General features: G+C 38.7%; 1 protein-coding gene across 5 annotated transcripts in view; it reads right to left on the bottom strand.

Annotated features, from left to right (window-relative positions):
• Window positions 1-3,558, bottom strand: part of limch1a (LIM and calponin homology domains 1a) — a 66,639-nt gene extending 63,081 nt beyond the window's left edge. For all 5 annotated transcript variants that reach the window (XM_052137735.1, XM_052137737.1, XM_052137736.1 and 2 more), the window contains exon 1: window positions 3,076-3,558. In XM_052137735.1, coding sequence (XP_051993695.1) covers window positions 3,076-3,183 — 108 coding nt within the window. In that variant the 5' untranslated portion in view covers window positions 3,184-3,558. The remainder of the gene's footprint in view (window positions 1-3,075) is intronic.
• Window positions 3,559-12,759: the final 9,201 nt, after the last annotated feature.

Below are 12,759 nucleotides of genomic sequence, written 5' to 3'. Positions count from 1 at the left end.
CAAAGTGTCTGCCCATGGGAAGACCACTCTCGAATTTCGAGTCAATGAGCATGTACGTTTTAAATACCCAACACCATATACATTTACATTTATGCATTTGGCAGACGCTTTTATCCAAAGCGACTTACAGTGCACTTATTACAGGGACAATCCCCCCGGAGCAACCTGGAGTTAAGTGCCTTGCTCAAGGACACAATGGTGGTGGCTGTGGGGATCGAACCAACAACCTTCAGCTTAACAGTTATGTGCTTTAGCCCACTACACCACCACCACCACTCCACCTTATACAAAATATTCTCCAGTAATGATTGCTTTAAGTAATGTTGATTGATATCGCTAGCTAGCCAAGTGATTAAGTAACAGGTCTGGAAACTGAGAACAGTTTTTTAAGCAATGGGAACTTTTTCTTAACAATAATAACAATTCTTTAACAAATGGTTCTTTTAAATCAGTTCTTTTTAATGAATCAACAACATAAAGCACAGACAGTATTGTCCGATTCCCAAACGAATGACTCTTATGAGCCAGCTTTTTCTAGTGAATCAAAATGTCTTATGAATCAGTCATAGCAGAGACTGAATTTATTGACTTGCTCAAATAATCTGTCAACCTTTGCCATGTTGTGTGTACTTAAAGGAATAGTTCACCCAAAAATTTAAATTATCTCATCAATTACTTACTCTCATGCCATCCCAGATGTGTATGACTTTCTTTCATCTGCAGAACACAAATTAAGATTTTTTAGAAGAATATCTCACCTCTGTTGGTCCTCACAATAAACCCCAGTGGTTTAATCCATATCTTCAGAAGCGATCATATTTGTTTTGGGTGAGAACAGACCAAAATACGACTCCTTTTTCACTGTACATCTTGCCATTGCAGTCTCTATGCACGATCATGATTTCAAGCTCGATTACACTTCTAAGTGCTTGACACATGCACTAGATGGTCCTATATGAACTGTAATCAAGCTTGAAATCATGATTGCCAAAGAGACTGCTGTCAAGGTTAATAGTGAAAAAAGCATTACAATTTGGTCTGTTCTCACCCAAAACTGATTAGATCGCTTCAGAAGACATAAATGAAACCACTGGAGTTGTATGGATTACTTTTATGAGGCCTTTGTGTGATATTTGGACCTTCAGAGTTCTAGCCACCATTCACTTGCATTATATGGACCTACAGTGCTGAGATATTCTTCTAAACATCAAAGAAAGTTATACACATCTGGGGTGACAATAGGGTGAGTAAATGATGAGAGAAATTTCATTTTGGGGTGAACTATTCCTTTAAGTGAGAAAACAGCAGTCACAGCTCAGTATACAAATAGAATTAAGAAAGAGAGAATTATGTCAATTTCAAATAAGTATGCAGATATAACAATGATCCCATTTAAGGCTCATGACACTTCATAACACTGGTTATTCATATGACATGGAGTTTAAAATAGGCTACAAATTATGGGCTTGGTTATAATAAGTAAATAATCAAGTAATAATAAGCACACTGTAGGGGTTTGTCTCAAAAGAGTGTCTCAATGTCTATGAATATCTTTGTATGGGAGCATAAACAGTACACTACAGTTCAGTGTACCATATGCCTTGAACCATAATGCTCTACCTCTTTCTATGACTCTCTAAGAGAAGAGCGTTTTAGTAGGAAACAGGAGCAGCATGATTCTCTTTCTCTCTCTGTGCTAATTCCGTTAAAACTATTTGTGAACAGCATGGTGCTAGGCTATTTCCTTCAGACTATTTATACTGATCTTCCTAAAACGTGTTCTCCTGCCTGTGCTAGTGACATACCATCAGTGAGAGTAGTCAGACAGTGAGGCAGACAGACAGATGGGCAAATGGCTAGTTATAAAGAGAGCCTGAAAGTAGTGGGGAATGGAGATTGATTTGTTCTACTTTCCACAGATAGTGGCATGGCAGCGGACTACAGGCCGCATTGGAGGAATTTGTAAATTGTAATAACACACAAACAAACCACTTCTTTTAACTAATCAGTGTAACAATGTATGCGTGCCACATTTTCCTCCTTTAACATACAAAAATGTATGCTTTAGATTTGACATAAAAACACACTCCTAAGATTCACCAACACACTAATTCTGCAAAGAAAAAGCTATCACCAATAATCTAATGCGCACAGCTCAACATCAAATCTAGATCAGTGACGTGAAGATGCTCCCAATCCCATCCAATGCCATCCACGCCCACAAAAATAGGTCACAATATAATTACCAAGGCCTACATCTAAAACCTTTAACATCTCTGGGGTGAATGGATGCTACAGGAATACATGTCACACTTAATAGTGAATCAGGTCTAATAGAGCCAAAAGGCCAAAGAATTCTGTCCTCTGCAGAAGCTCCTTAGATAAACTAACTGTTCACTGAGCCTGAGACGCTCTAGAAAAGGGGCATGTCCTTTAGAGGACAAGGGGGCGGGGCGTGTCCCTAGGCTTCCATAACAACTGGAATCACTTAGCAAAGGGGGCGTGTCCGCGTTAAGAATGCAAGCTGATCACTGTTTTTGCACGTCTTCAATATTCATCACCCTATCTTGTCCAACTGCGTGATTGCCTCTAAACCAGGGGTGCCACAACAGACTGATCACGGTACCCTGGCACCGCACCTGCTCTAAACTGTCATAGGAGTGATTGGAAGTGTGTCAGTTGTTTAGTCTAAACTCTCTGTCCTTGTTGAAATAGACTGCGACATCGGTGGTGGCTGTCATGAGAGTGAAATATTAGGTGAGCCGCTCTAGTCCGATTACAGCGCCCGAATCCCGCGCACATGATCCCCGCACTGTTGGGGCTCCATCGCCCGCTGCTGTAATCAAACACGTTCACGTTCACAAACCATTGCACGTTGCACATTGCACGTTCACAACATCAGTATTGACGGTGAAATATATCTAAACTGAAAAGGGTGAACAAGAATGCGCCAAATTACCCCTTTAAATCCAACCGAGTCAAAGCAGAGACGACAATGCAACGAAACATTGGGAGGACATTACATTGATGACATGTTTACATCCACTGTTGCCAGGATGTGTGTAGTGGACTCACCTCGATCCATTTCTGGGCTTCTTTGAACGCTGTTTCAGGGGTTGTTTCTACAGATTCGGGCTGATTCAACTGAGCATTTGAAGCCGAATCGTCTCCAGGACTAGCCATTTTCAGAAAGGATTCTCAGCAAGAGGGCCACTGAAATCCTAGATCAGATACCCAGACACAGAGACCCTTGTGTTGACTTCAACTTTCTTCCGATGAACACGTTAATGAGGACCATTCGCTGTAATAGAGGTCAGTACGCTGAGCTCGAGTGTTCACGGTATTTGCTCACAGCGCGACACACTGCGGTTCTCCAGCGCTCAGCAGGACTGCAGATGAACAGCACTTTCTACCACGCGAGATGCAACACGAGTCCGACCTCCGCTGCTAAAAATATAAGCCAAAAAAAAAAAAATACCAGAGGTCTCCGTTCAGCCAATGCGAACGGGGCAGCGGGACAAGCGCATGTCTCTTCAGCTAAAGAACGGGAGAGTGGCATGCGCGGGGGAAAGGAATTTACCAAGAACAATAGAGCATTTCCGTTAGCGCCTCCAGTTACGACCAGACATCTCTCTCTCTCTCTGAATTTCACAATTTAGTGTGCTTTATTGCCATTACTGGATACACTGAGAATTGTGCAAATGAAGTAATATAAAGCAAAGCCAGATTTTCATTTCCTGAAGAAAATACCATGTTTGCAAGGCAGAATAAAACTTTTATGAGACAGAGATTGGTGGAGGTAACGGGCATCGACGTATATGAGAAGGCAGCTTCTAAGCTTTTTTGTATCTTAAAGGAATAGTTCACTCAAGAAATGAATATTCTCTCATAATTTACTCACCCTCATGCCATCCCAAATGTGTATGACTTTCTTTTTCTGCAGAAAACAAATGAAGATTTTTAGAGGAATATCTCAGCTCTGTAGGTCCATATGCAAGTGAGTGCAAGTGAGTTTGAAACTCCACAAAGCACATAAAGGTAGCATAAAAGTAATCCATAAGACTCTCGTGGTTTAATTCAATTTTTTTTCAAGCAATCAAAACGATTTGGGGTGTGAACAGATCAAAATAGCCTATTACTCCTTTTCCACGATAAATATTGACATCAGCAGTCTCCTTGGTGATTTCAATTCAAGCTCAATTTCACTTCCTATTGCTTGAGCGGCATGTGTAGAGGCTGTGTTTCGATTCAACGGCTGCATGCTCTGGAAGTCTCATTTGTCGGCTTCTTTCATGGGGTTTCATGACCCCATAATTCTTTGCTTCAATGGAAACTTAATAATTTCTCTGGAAAAAAATTACGCCAATTCACCTGAAAATATGATGTTTAAATGCAAGTAATGGAAACTGGTCTGCACTTATATAGCACTTTTCAACCTTAGTGGTATTGAAAGCGCTTTACGCTGCGGCTCATTCACACACACATTCACGCACACACTTGCCCAAGGACACTTCGGCATGTGGAGTCATGTGGGCCGGGAATCGAACCGCCAACCCTGCAATTAGTGGCCAACCCGCTCTACCACCTGAGCCACAGCCGCCATTAATGTTAATTCCCATGTGTAAGTGCATCAGTAGACGGGAGTAAATTATAAATTATAATATGTAAAATTATAATAATATGATGAAAATAAAGTATTATTAAGTAAATCTAAAAGTGTAGCTGCAAAATCCATTTTCTTTTCAACATTATAACTCTCCTAAAGTTTACCTCCGAGATTCCCTTTTCACTCAGAGCGCTCACGCAGGTTGAGAGCGATGCGTGCAGTCAACCATGATACGTTCCGTTTCTCCTACTAAGGCCATCTCATTGAAACGAAGCTAAACGAAGTTGAGGAGACTCTGTATACCACTGCCTACAAAGGACGTGTCCTAACTAGCACCAGCCTTCAAAATGAGACTCAGCTAGAGTGCTAGATGGCGCTAGGGAGTGTAATCAAGCTTGAATTCATGATTGCCCAGGAGAATTACAGTGAAAAAGGAGTTATATTTTGGTCTGTTTTAACCCAAATCCGATTAGATTGCTTCAGAAGACATGGATTAAACCACTGGAGTCTTATGGATTAATTTTATGCTGCCTTTACATGTGTTTTTTGGAGCTTCAAAATTTTGGTCACCATTCCCTTGCATTGTAAACAGAGTTGAGATCCTATAAAAAGTCATACACATCTGGAATGGCATAATGGTGAGTATGTTTGAATTTAAATTTTTCGGTGAACTATTCCTATAAGAAAGTAAACATTGGTCACAGCCCATTATGCAAATAGAGTTAAGAAAGAACACATCAAATTAAATTCCATATGCAGATAAAACAATGACTGTCATCGCTGTCTGTTAGATTTTGAATGATGAACATAAATGCAAATCAAGGGGATACATTCAAACTTTAATCTTACATTTCTTTAAAAATATAACATTACAGATTCAAAATGGATAGTACACCAAAGGGCCATTTGCACACGACGCGTTCTTGCTTCTATCTGCACTATTTTTTATTGTTTTTCTGTTTAAACATGGCAGACGGTCACAGACATCTTTGACCATTGCGGCATGTCTCACTGATTTTCTGCATCATGCGCCATGAAAGCCAAATATTTTAAGATGTCCTGTCATGTTGAAAATAGTTCAATCCTAGATAGCAATCCATTTATGTCCATTTAAAGGGATAGTTCACCCAACAATGAAAAGTCTCTCATCATTTACTCACCCCCATGAATCGTGACTTTCGGCTTCACTGTACCTCGGTGGTGGAACGACCTTACCAAATCCTTCTGTGAAGCAGATTCCTTTTCAGTCTTTAAAAAATGGCTGAAGAATTTTTCCATGAGCACCTGGCCATACACATTCTGTATGTATATTGGTTATTGGTTGCCCCCTGCCCCCCCTTCAAGAACTATACACTTCCAGAGTGAGGAAAAAGGCTGGTAAAATCACTCTGGACCCCACTCACCCTGCCCACTACCTTTTTGAACTGTTGCCTTCTGGCCGGCGCTTCAGAGCTCTGAACACCAGAACCGTCAGACACAGGGACAGATTTTTCCCTCAGGCCATCCATCTAATGAACAATTAAATTGCCCCATTGAGCAATAATGATGTGCAATACACAGTTTAATTTGTAATTTTAATTTATATTATCCAACATATCCACTTCTGCCATTACTTACATTGCTCTGTACATAATATACTGTATTTTGTTCTTTATATAACAGATTGTAATAGATTTGCACTACGTGTGTGTATGTGGGTATGTATGAAGGTGAGTGTATGTACGTATATGTATAATTATTTATTTTGTGTTCTTTTTTGTTTTTAATTACCTATGTCTTGCTGCTGTTTTTGGTATTGTTTGTATTGTTGTAGACTGGAAGCTCCTGTCACCAAGACAAATTCCTTGTATGTGTAAGCATACTTGGCAATAAAGCTGATTCTGATTCTGATAATACAAAATATACTTATTTCCTGTCAAAATACATTTATTTCCTTCTTTGGAAAGAACAACACAATAGAACAAAACAATATGTTACAATAATGCTTTATTAACATTTTCCAAACTCCACAGTACAAAGACAGAAATTCACTAAAATAGCACCAATTATAGTAACAATAAACATTTACCAAAGTCTAAGTGGGATGTTGACTGATTGATAGAACTTCTACTCATTGTAATGCACATTAAACATACAGGCTTAAACCCTAATCCTCCACAACATATATGCACCGATCAGCCACAACATTAAAACCACCTTCCTAATATTGTGTAGGTTCCCCTCGTTCCACCAAAACAGCTCTGACCCGTCGAGGCATGGACTAAACAAGACCTCTGAAGGTTTCCTGTGGTATTTGGCACCAAAACGTTAGCAGCAGATCCTTTAAGGCCTGTAAGTTGTGAAGTGGGGCCTCCATGGATCTGACATGTTGGTCCAGCACATCCCATAGATGCTCAATCGGATCGAGATCTGGGGAATTTGGAGGCCAAGTCAACACATTGAACACTTTGTATGTTCCTCAAACCATTCCTGAACAATTTTTGCAGTGTGGCAAGGCGCATATCCTGCTGAAAGCGGCCACTGCCATCAGGGAATACTGTTGCAATGAAGGGGTGTGCGTGGTTTGCAACAATCTTTTGGTAGGTGGCAATAGTAATATCCACATGAATACCAGCACCCAAGGCTTCCTAGCAGAACATTGCCCAGAGCATCACACTGCCTCCGGTGGCCTGCCTTCTTCCCATGGTGCATCCTGCTGCCGTCTCTTCCCCAGGCAAATGACAGCAAGCTGCGATGCACTATGTGTTCTGACACCTTTCTATCATGGCCAGCATTACGTTTTCCAGCAATTTGTGCAACAGTAGCTCTTCTGTAGGATCGGACTAGACGGGCTAGCCTTCGCTCCCCACACGCATTAGTGAGCCTCGGGCACCTATGAGCCTGTCGCCGGTTCACAGGTTGTCCTTCCTTGGACCTCTTTTGGTAGGTACTAACCACTGCATACCGGGAACACCCAACAAGACCTGCCATTTTGGAGATGCTCTGACCCAATCGTCTTGCCATCACAATTTGGTCTTGCCCATTTTTCCTGCTTCCAACAAATTAAATTTAAGAACTGACTGTTCACTTGCTGCCTAATATATCCCATCCCATGACAGGTGCCATTGTATCGAGATAATAAATGTTATTCGCTTCACCTGTCAGTAGTTTTAATATTGTGGATTTTCACTTTGAATATGGAATGCACATGATTTGTTTCCAAACAAATACTCCATATGAAAAGCGAGTCTTGTTCTGCTTTTAGCGCTGGCACTGCAGATGGAAATATAATTCATCCGTATTGTCTGGTAATCATTAGCTGATGCTTCAGAAGCTTGGCACCTCCATGTGGTAAAATGCTGACTTACAAAAGACTTGAAGAACTTTTGTCACAAGTCCCATTAGCTTTTGTTTTATAAGAGTTTTTTTCTCAGGCACTGACTTTCTGGCCCTGTCCCAATACCCCCACTTGCGGTTTTGGTCTTGCCTACTTACCCACTTTTCTTTCGTATTTCCAGTGTTTGGCCACTAGAGTGAAAGTAGACATGAAGACTGCGAGTTTGTATATTTTAATTGCACACCGGGACACTGTTAGACTTAACAATATTGGTGCTGGCTGCAACAGCTGTTTTTGCCTTTTCGCTCAGCTGAAGATTGATTGTTTTATGTAGCAGTGACTGTTATAGCCTACTTAAAATAATAAATAACTGAAAATTGTACCCATATTTTCAATTATGAATACACTACTGGATGTTGGAAATGTACTGTGCTGTAGAAGATATGTAGGCCTAAGTTTTAAATGTACTTTTTTTTTTTTTTTTATGTTTTTTATTGTGTGAAAACTATTGTAAAAGTTAATTATTTTTACTTTTGATTTTCAACTGCACATTAAAAAAATGTTTACTGTAAAATTGGGTCATCCATAATTGCTGTAAAATATTAAATATAAGCAATTTCTTTCCAATTTGTTTATCTATAAACTGCATAAAACTTAATAAAAAGTTTTTTTTTAACTTTATTCTATAAACCTGTGTGCTCCATTATTAGCTACTAATACAAACCATTTCAATGATATGCTTTGGCTAGTCATTTATATTAACAAAGACTGCTTTACACAACTTATCAGTATGTGGTTTCATATAACAAATAAAAAGCTTTACATCATATATTTTAAATACATAAATATGAGAAAGAAACAGTGATAGTAGTTAATCATTTTTTAATTTTAAAACAACATATACTAAACTGTATATTGTATGCCACACTGGATGATAAATTACCAAAATCAAACAAAATAACAAAACAAGGCGATTATTGGGTGAGAAGGATAACAAAGAGGTACATAAATATACACGTAAATAATATTTTATAATTTTGATTATGCCATTAAGTCATCCAAAAACACATTATATAATGTTAAATATATTAATTTACATATAAACCAATATATGCTTCACTACATGATTATAATAAATAACTTATGTTGAAAAGCTTCCCTTGACGTCATCATGGGGAAAATACACTGATCGCTCGGGCAGGCGCCTAGGCGGGGTGTGGGCTCCTGAACGTGATGAACTCTGGGATACACTTAGCTTGAAAGACCGCTCCGAAGCGGTATTTGCGCTAGTGTGGATTTAGTGTGTGTTAAGTGCACTTATGTACACAGTGCTTTGGCATGTTATGGGCATGGGACAGTCTTGAACACTTAATTCCTGTCGTGTGCACACGCACTCAAGTGGGCGAGACCGGAAGTGTGGGTATGGGGACAGGACCACTGTTTTGTGTTTGTTTGTAGTATGTAACAGAGTATAAAAGCATCTACCAAATGAATAAATGTAAATGTTCATATCTGCAATGGCATGAGGGGGAGTAAATGATGAGAGAATAAAAATGTTTGGATGAATTATCCCTTTAAGACTAGACATAAGTAGTAGCAAACTCTCGGGTATAAACATCCAAACTAAATTGAGGAACAAGACAGGAGCAGATGATCAGGGTAACATTAAATCATAGGGGAGGCCTTGGCTGGTTCTCAAGGGCTGTATCTTATTAAGTAAAGGTTTTCTCTAGCCGTGGTTTTATATGTTTAAAATCCTCTTAAATTATAATAACATTTCTAAATTCTAGTCTCCAAGCTACAATGTCAATTTCATATTTTTACTATAGCCGATGGGTAAACAAATGAACACTATAAAACCAGAATAGCATACAATCAGGCAAGGAACAAATATATAATTAATATTTTCAAGAAAAGTTTTGACTGTGTTGTCAGGACAAGAGGGCAAATAGCCACATGTTTTGAAATGAAAATTTAAAATGCATAAAACTTACTAATTACAATGTTGTTGTTGTTTGGCTGAAATACAGGGGCATAATCTTATTTTGGCTAATATTTATGCACCCAATGCTGATGATCAGAACATTTGATAGATCTTGAGGGAAAGTTACAAGCAGCTGGGATCCTTCATGGTATGATCTGGGTAGAGACTTCAATCTTTAATGGATCCAGTCCTTGATAATAGTGATGCAAAGGTGTGTAAACCCTTTACAACAATGTTGACACTACACAGGATGTATAAAATGTATTGGTCTTATAGACATTTGGAGACTCCTGAATCCATCTGGGAGAGACTACACCTTTTTTTCATCAGCTCATAAAATGTACTCTAGAATAGATTGTTTATAGATATCTAGGTCACCTATTCCATCTGCCACTGACTGCTCAACTGGGAATATTTTAGTTTCAGATCATGCTTTGGTGTGTATAGAGATGTTGCTGCATATAAGAGAAAAGGAATTCATATAGATGGTGCGTTAATAGTCCTACATCCCTTATACAGGACCCAGCATTTCAACAAATGTAGTGGCTATAATTCTGTACCAAGGCTGAATTTTGTAAAAGAGATTTCAGATACAGTACTAGAGACCACTAAGGCCTATATCAAAGCCTACAAAAAGAAGCATGTCAGGGGACCATTAAGACAGAAATCAATGTTTATGTAGAAACCAATTGGTTCTCAGGTGTCCTCTTGGGTGGGGCATGGGAGGCATTTAAGGTGGGAATTTGAATTAAAATTCAAATCACAGGAATTCATAGAATTGGAAAAGAGTATTAAAAGTGCTGAAACGCCGAATGTTATCCAGTGGTCTTAGAGAGTTGACTCCGTTAAACAGTGGCGCCTACAGGATTTTTTAATGGGGTGGCCAGAGGGGAACAGTACAATTTTTAGAGTGGCACACCAAAAAGTGTGTGTGTGTGTGTGTGTGTGTGTGTGTGTGTGTGTGTGATTAATTAGGCCTAATTAACATGTTCAAATAGGACAGTGGTATTCAGATAACATTGTAAGAGATCCAATTTCAAAATTTTCTTGACTGTAAAGTCTGAAGTCATATATTATAATCAACTTAACATAGTAGTCAAGATGTTTACAATTCAACAATTTATTTGTATAGTAGGCCTACTTTTCATAAAGAGCAGCTTAAAGAGAATAAAATAGTGTCTTAGAAAACCAATGAACAAGCCAAAGGTGAATAGATTGTGACAAGGACACAGCAAACGCAGAACATTCCCCTAATGTTAGCATAATGTTCCCGTTTGGTTAATTTTGGGGAACCAATTCCTAACATTCTAGGAATGTTCTCTTTATGTTATATTTTTAAAACCATAAACTGCCCTTTTGCAGAATGTTCTCTAATGGTTATTTTTTAAGTTTTATTTGTGTAACCATAAACTAACCTTCCAAGAGCGTTGCAGGTAGGTTTTTGTAGGACAAGCTTAAAATAACAGAAAGTTTTGGTTATAGTTAAGTTATTTTTCATTATAATTTTTGATTATTTTTCATTATAATTTTTGATTATTTTTCAAAAATGTTTTGAAGAGGTTGACGGACAACAATGAATGACATTAGTGAAGTAGGCATTTAATTAAATGCAGAAAATAGATAACAGTAAATGGCATTTGAATGCATTTTAACGAACAGATGAGAAATTTATTCAAGAATACACTAACTTCCTACCTTAATATATCATCTTAATATCTAATTACCTTAGTCGCTGTCTGATAGCTATACTGTATATGAATGCACATTTGATCTTCACTCCCTTCATCCAGCCATGGTGGAAAGTCTAAATGTTATTGATTTGATACAGATTTGAATCACAAAATTGAAAAGAATATGATTTGCAAGTAACCCTTGTATTAAATTGCGGGTCAATTTGACCCATTTCGAAATCTGAAATACTATTTTACCTATCTTTGTTTGTCTTGAAATTTTGTGACTATTCCTCACTCAGGGCCGTGGACATGCATGCAAAGTGAGGACACACCAATTTGCTGTGGAAAGTCTGTATAGAATTTGTATACAATGATGATGTTTGTGGGTCATTGTGACCCACACACTTTCATGTTCAAAGGCAGCTGCACAGACCTAAAATAAAAACATTTCTTTGAAATATGTTATGTTGGTTATTTACAACTGTGAAGGCAAAAATGAGCTATTCCACACTGATTTCAAATATGGCATCAAATGTTGGACAGCCTGTGATTCCAAATAAAGCTTTGCATGGAATATGCAAATGTACACAGGTAAGCTACCAGATGGAGCACCTAAGAAAAACCAGGGGATGTGTGTGGTGCTTGAAATTAGTAAATGGCTACAAGGTCATTGCATAACCTGTGACAACTTTTTACATCCTACCACCTTGGTGTCGAGCTACAGAAACTAAAGCTGGCCATGATCGGAACAATAATAATAAAAAAAAAAACCCAAGCCTGAGCGTCCCAGCGAGCTTCTGAATATGCAGGGCACAGCGCTGCATTCCTCGAAATTAGCTTTCTGCGAAACGGCAACAGTTGTTTCATACTGCCCAAAGAAAAGCTAGAATGTTCTTGTGATGTGGGTACAATGCACAAAGATGCATCACTGAGTGCATGAGAGGACTGAAGCCAGAAATCATCTTGAACTATAATTCCACTGAAGCAGGGCAGAGGGCGGGGCCGGGTCGTGATTATACACAATCACCAGTCCCTTATCAGGCTAATTAAGCATCCGAGAGGGATAAAGGCCGATTGCGGATGGTGGTGCGGCAGAGAGAGTTCGTTTACAGACATGTTCATCATGTGTGTGTTTTGTCTTTTGTTTAAGTTTAATCATTAAAATATTATTTATATTGAC

This window comes from Xyrauchen texanus, chromosome 11 (genome assembly GCF_025860055.1).
Source record: "Xyrauchen texanus isolate HMW12.3.18 chromosome 11, RBS_HiC_50CHRs, whole genome shotgun sequence".
Lineage (NCBI taxonomy): Eukaryota > Metazoa > Chordata > Actinopteri > Cypriniformes > Catostomidae > Xyrauchen > Xyrauchen texanus.
This window is presented reverse-complemented; position numbering and strand designations above follow the sequence as displayed.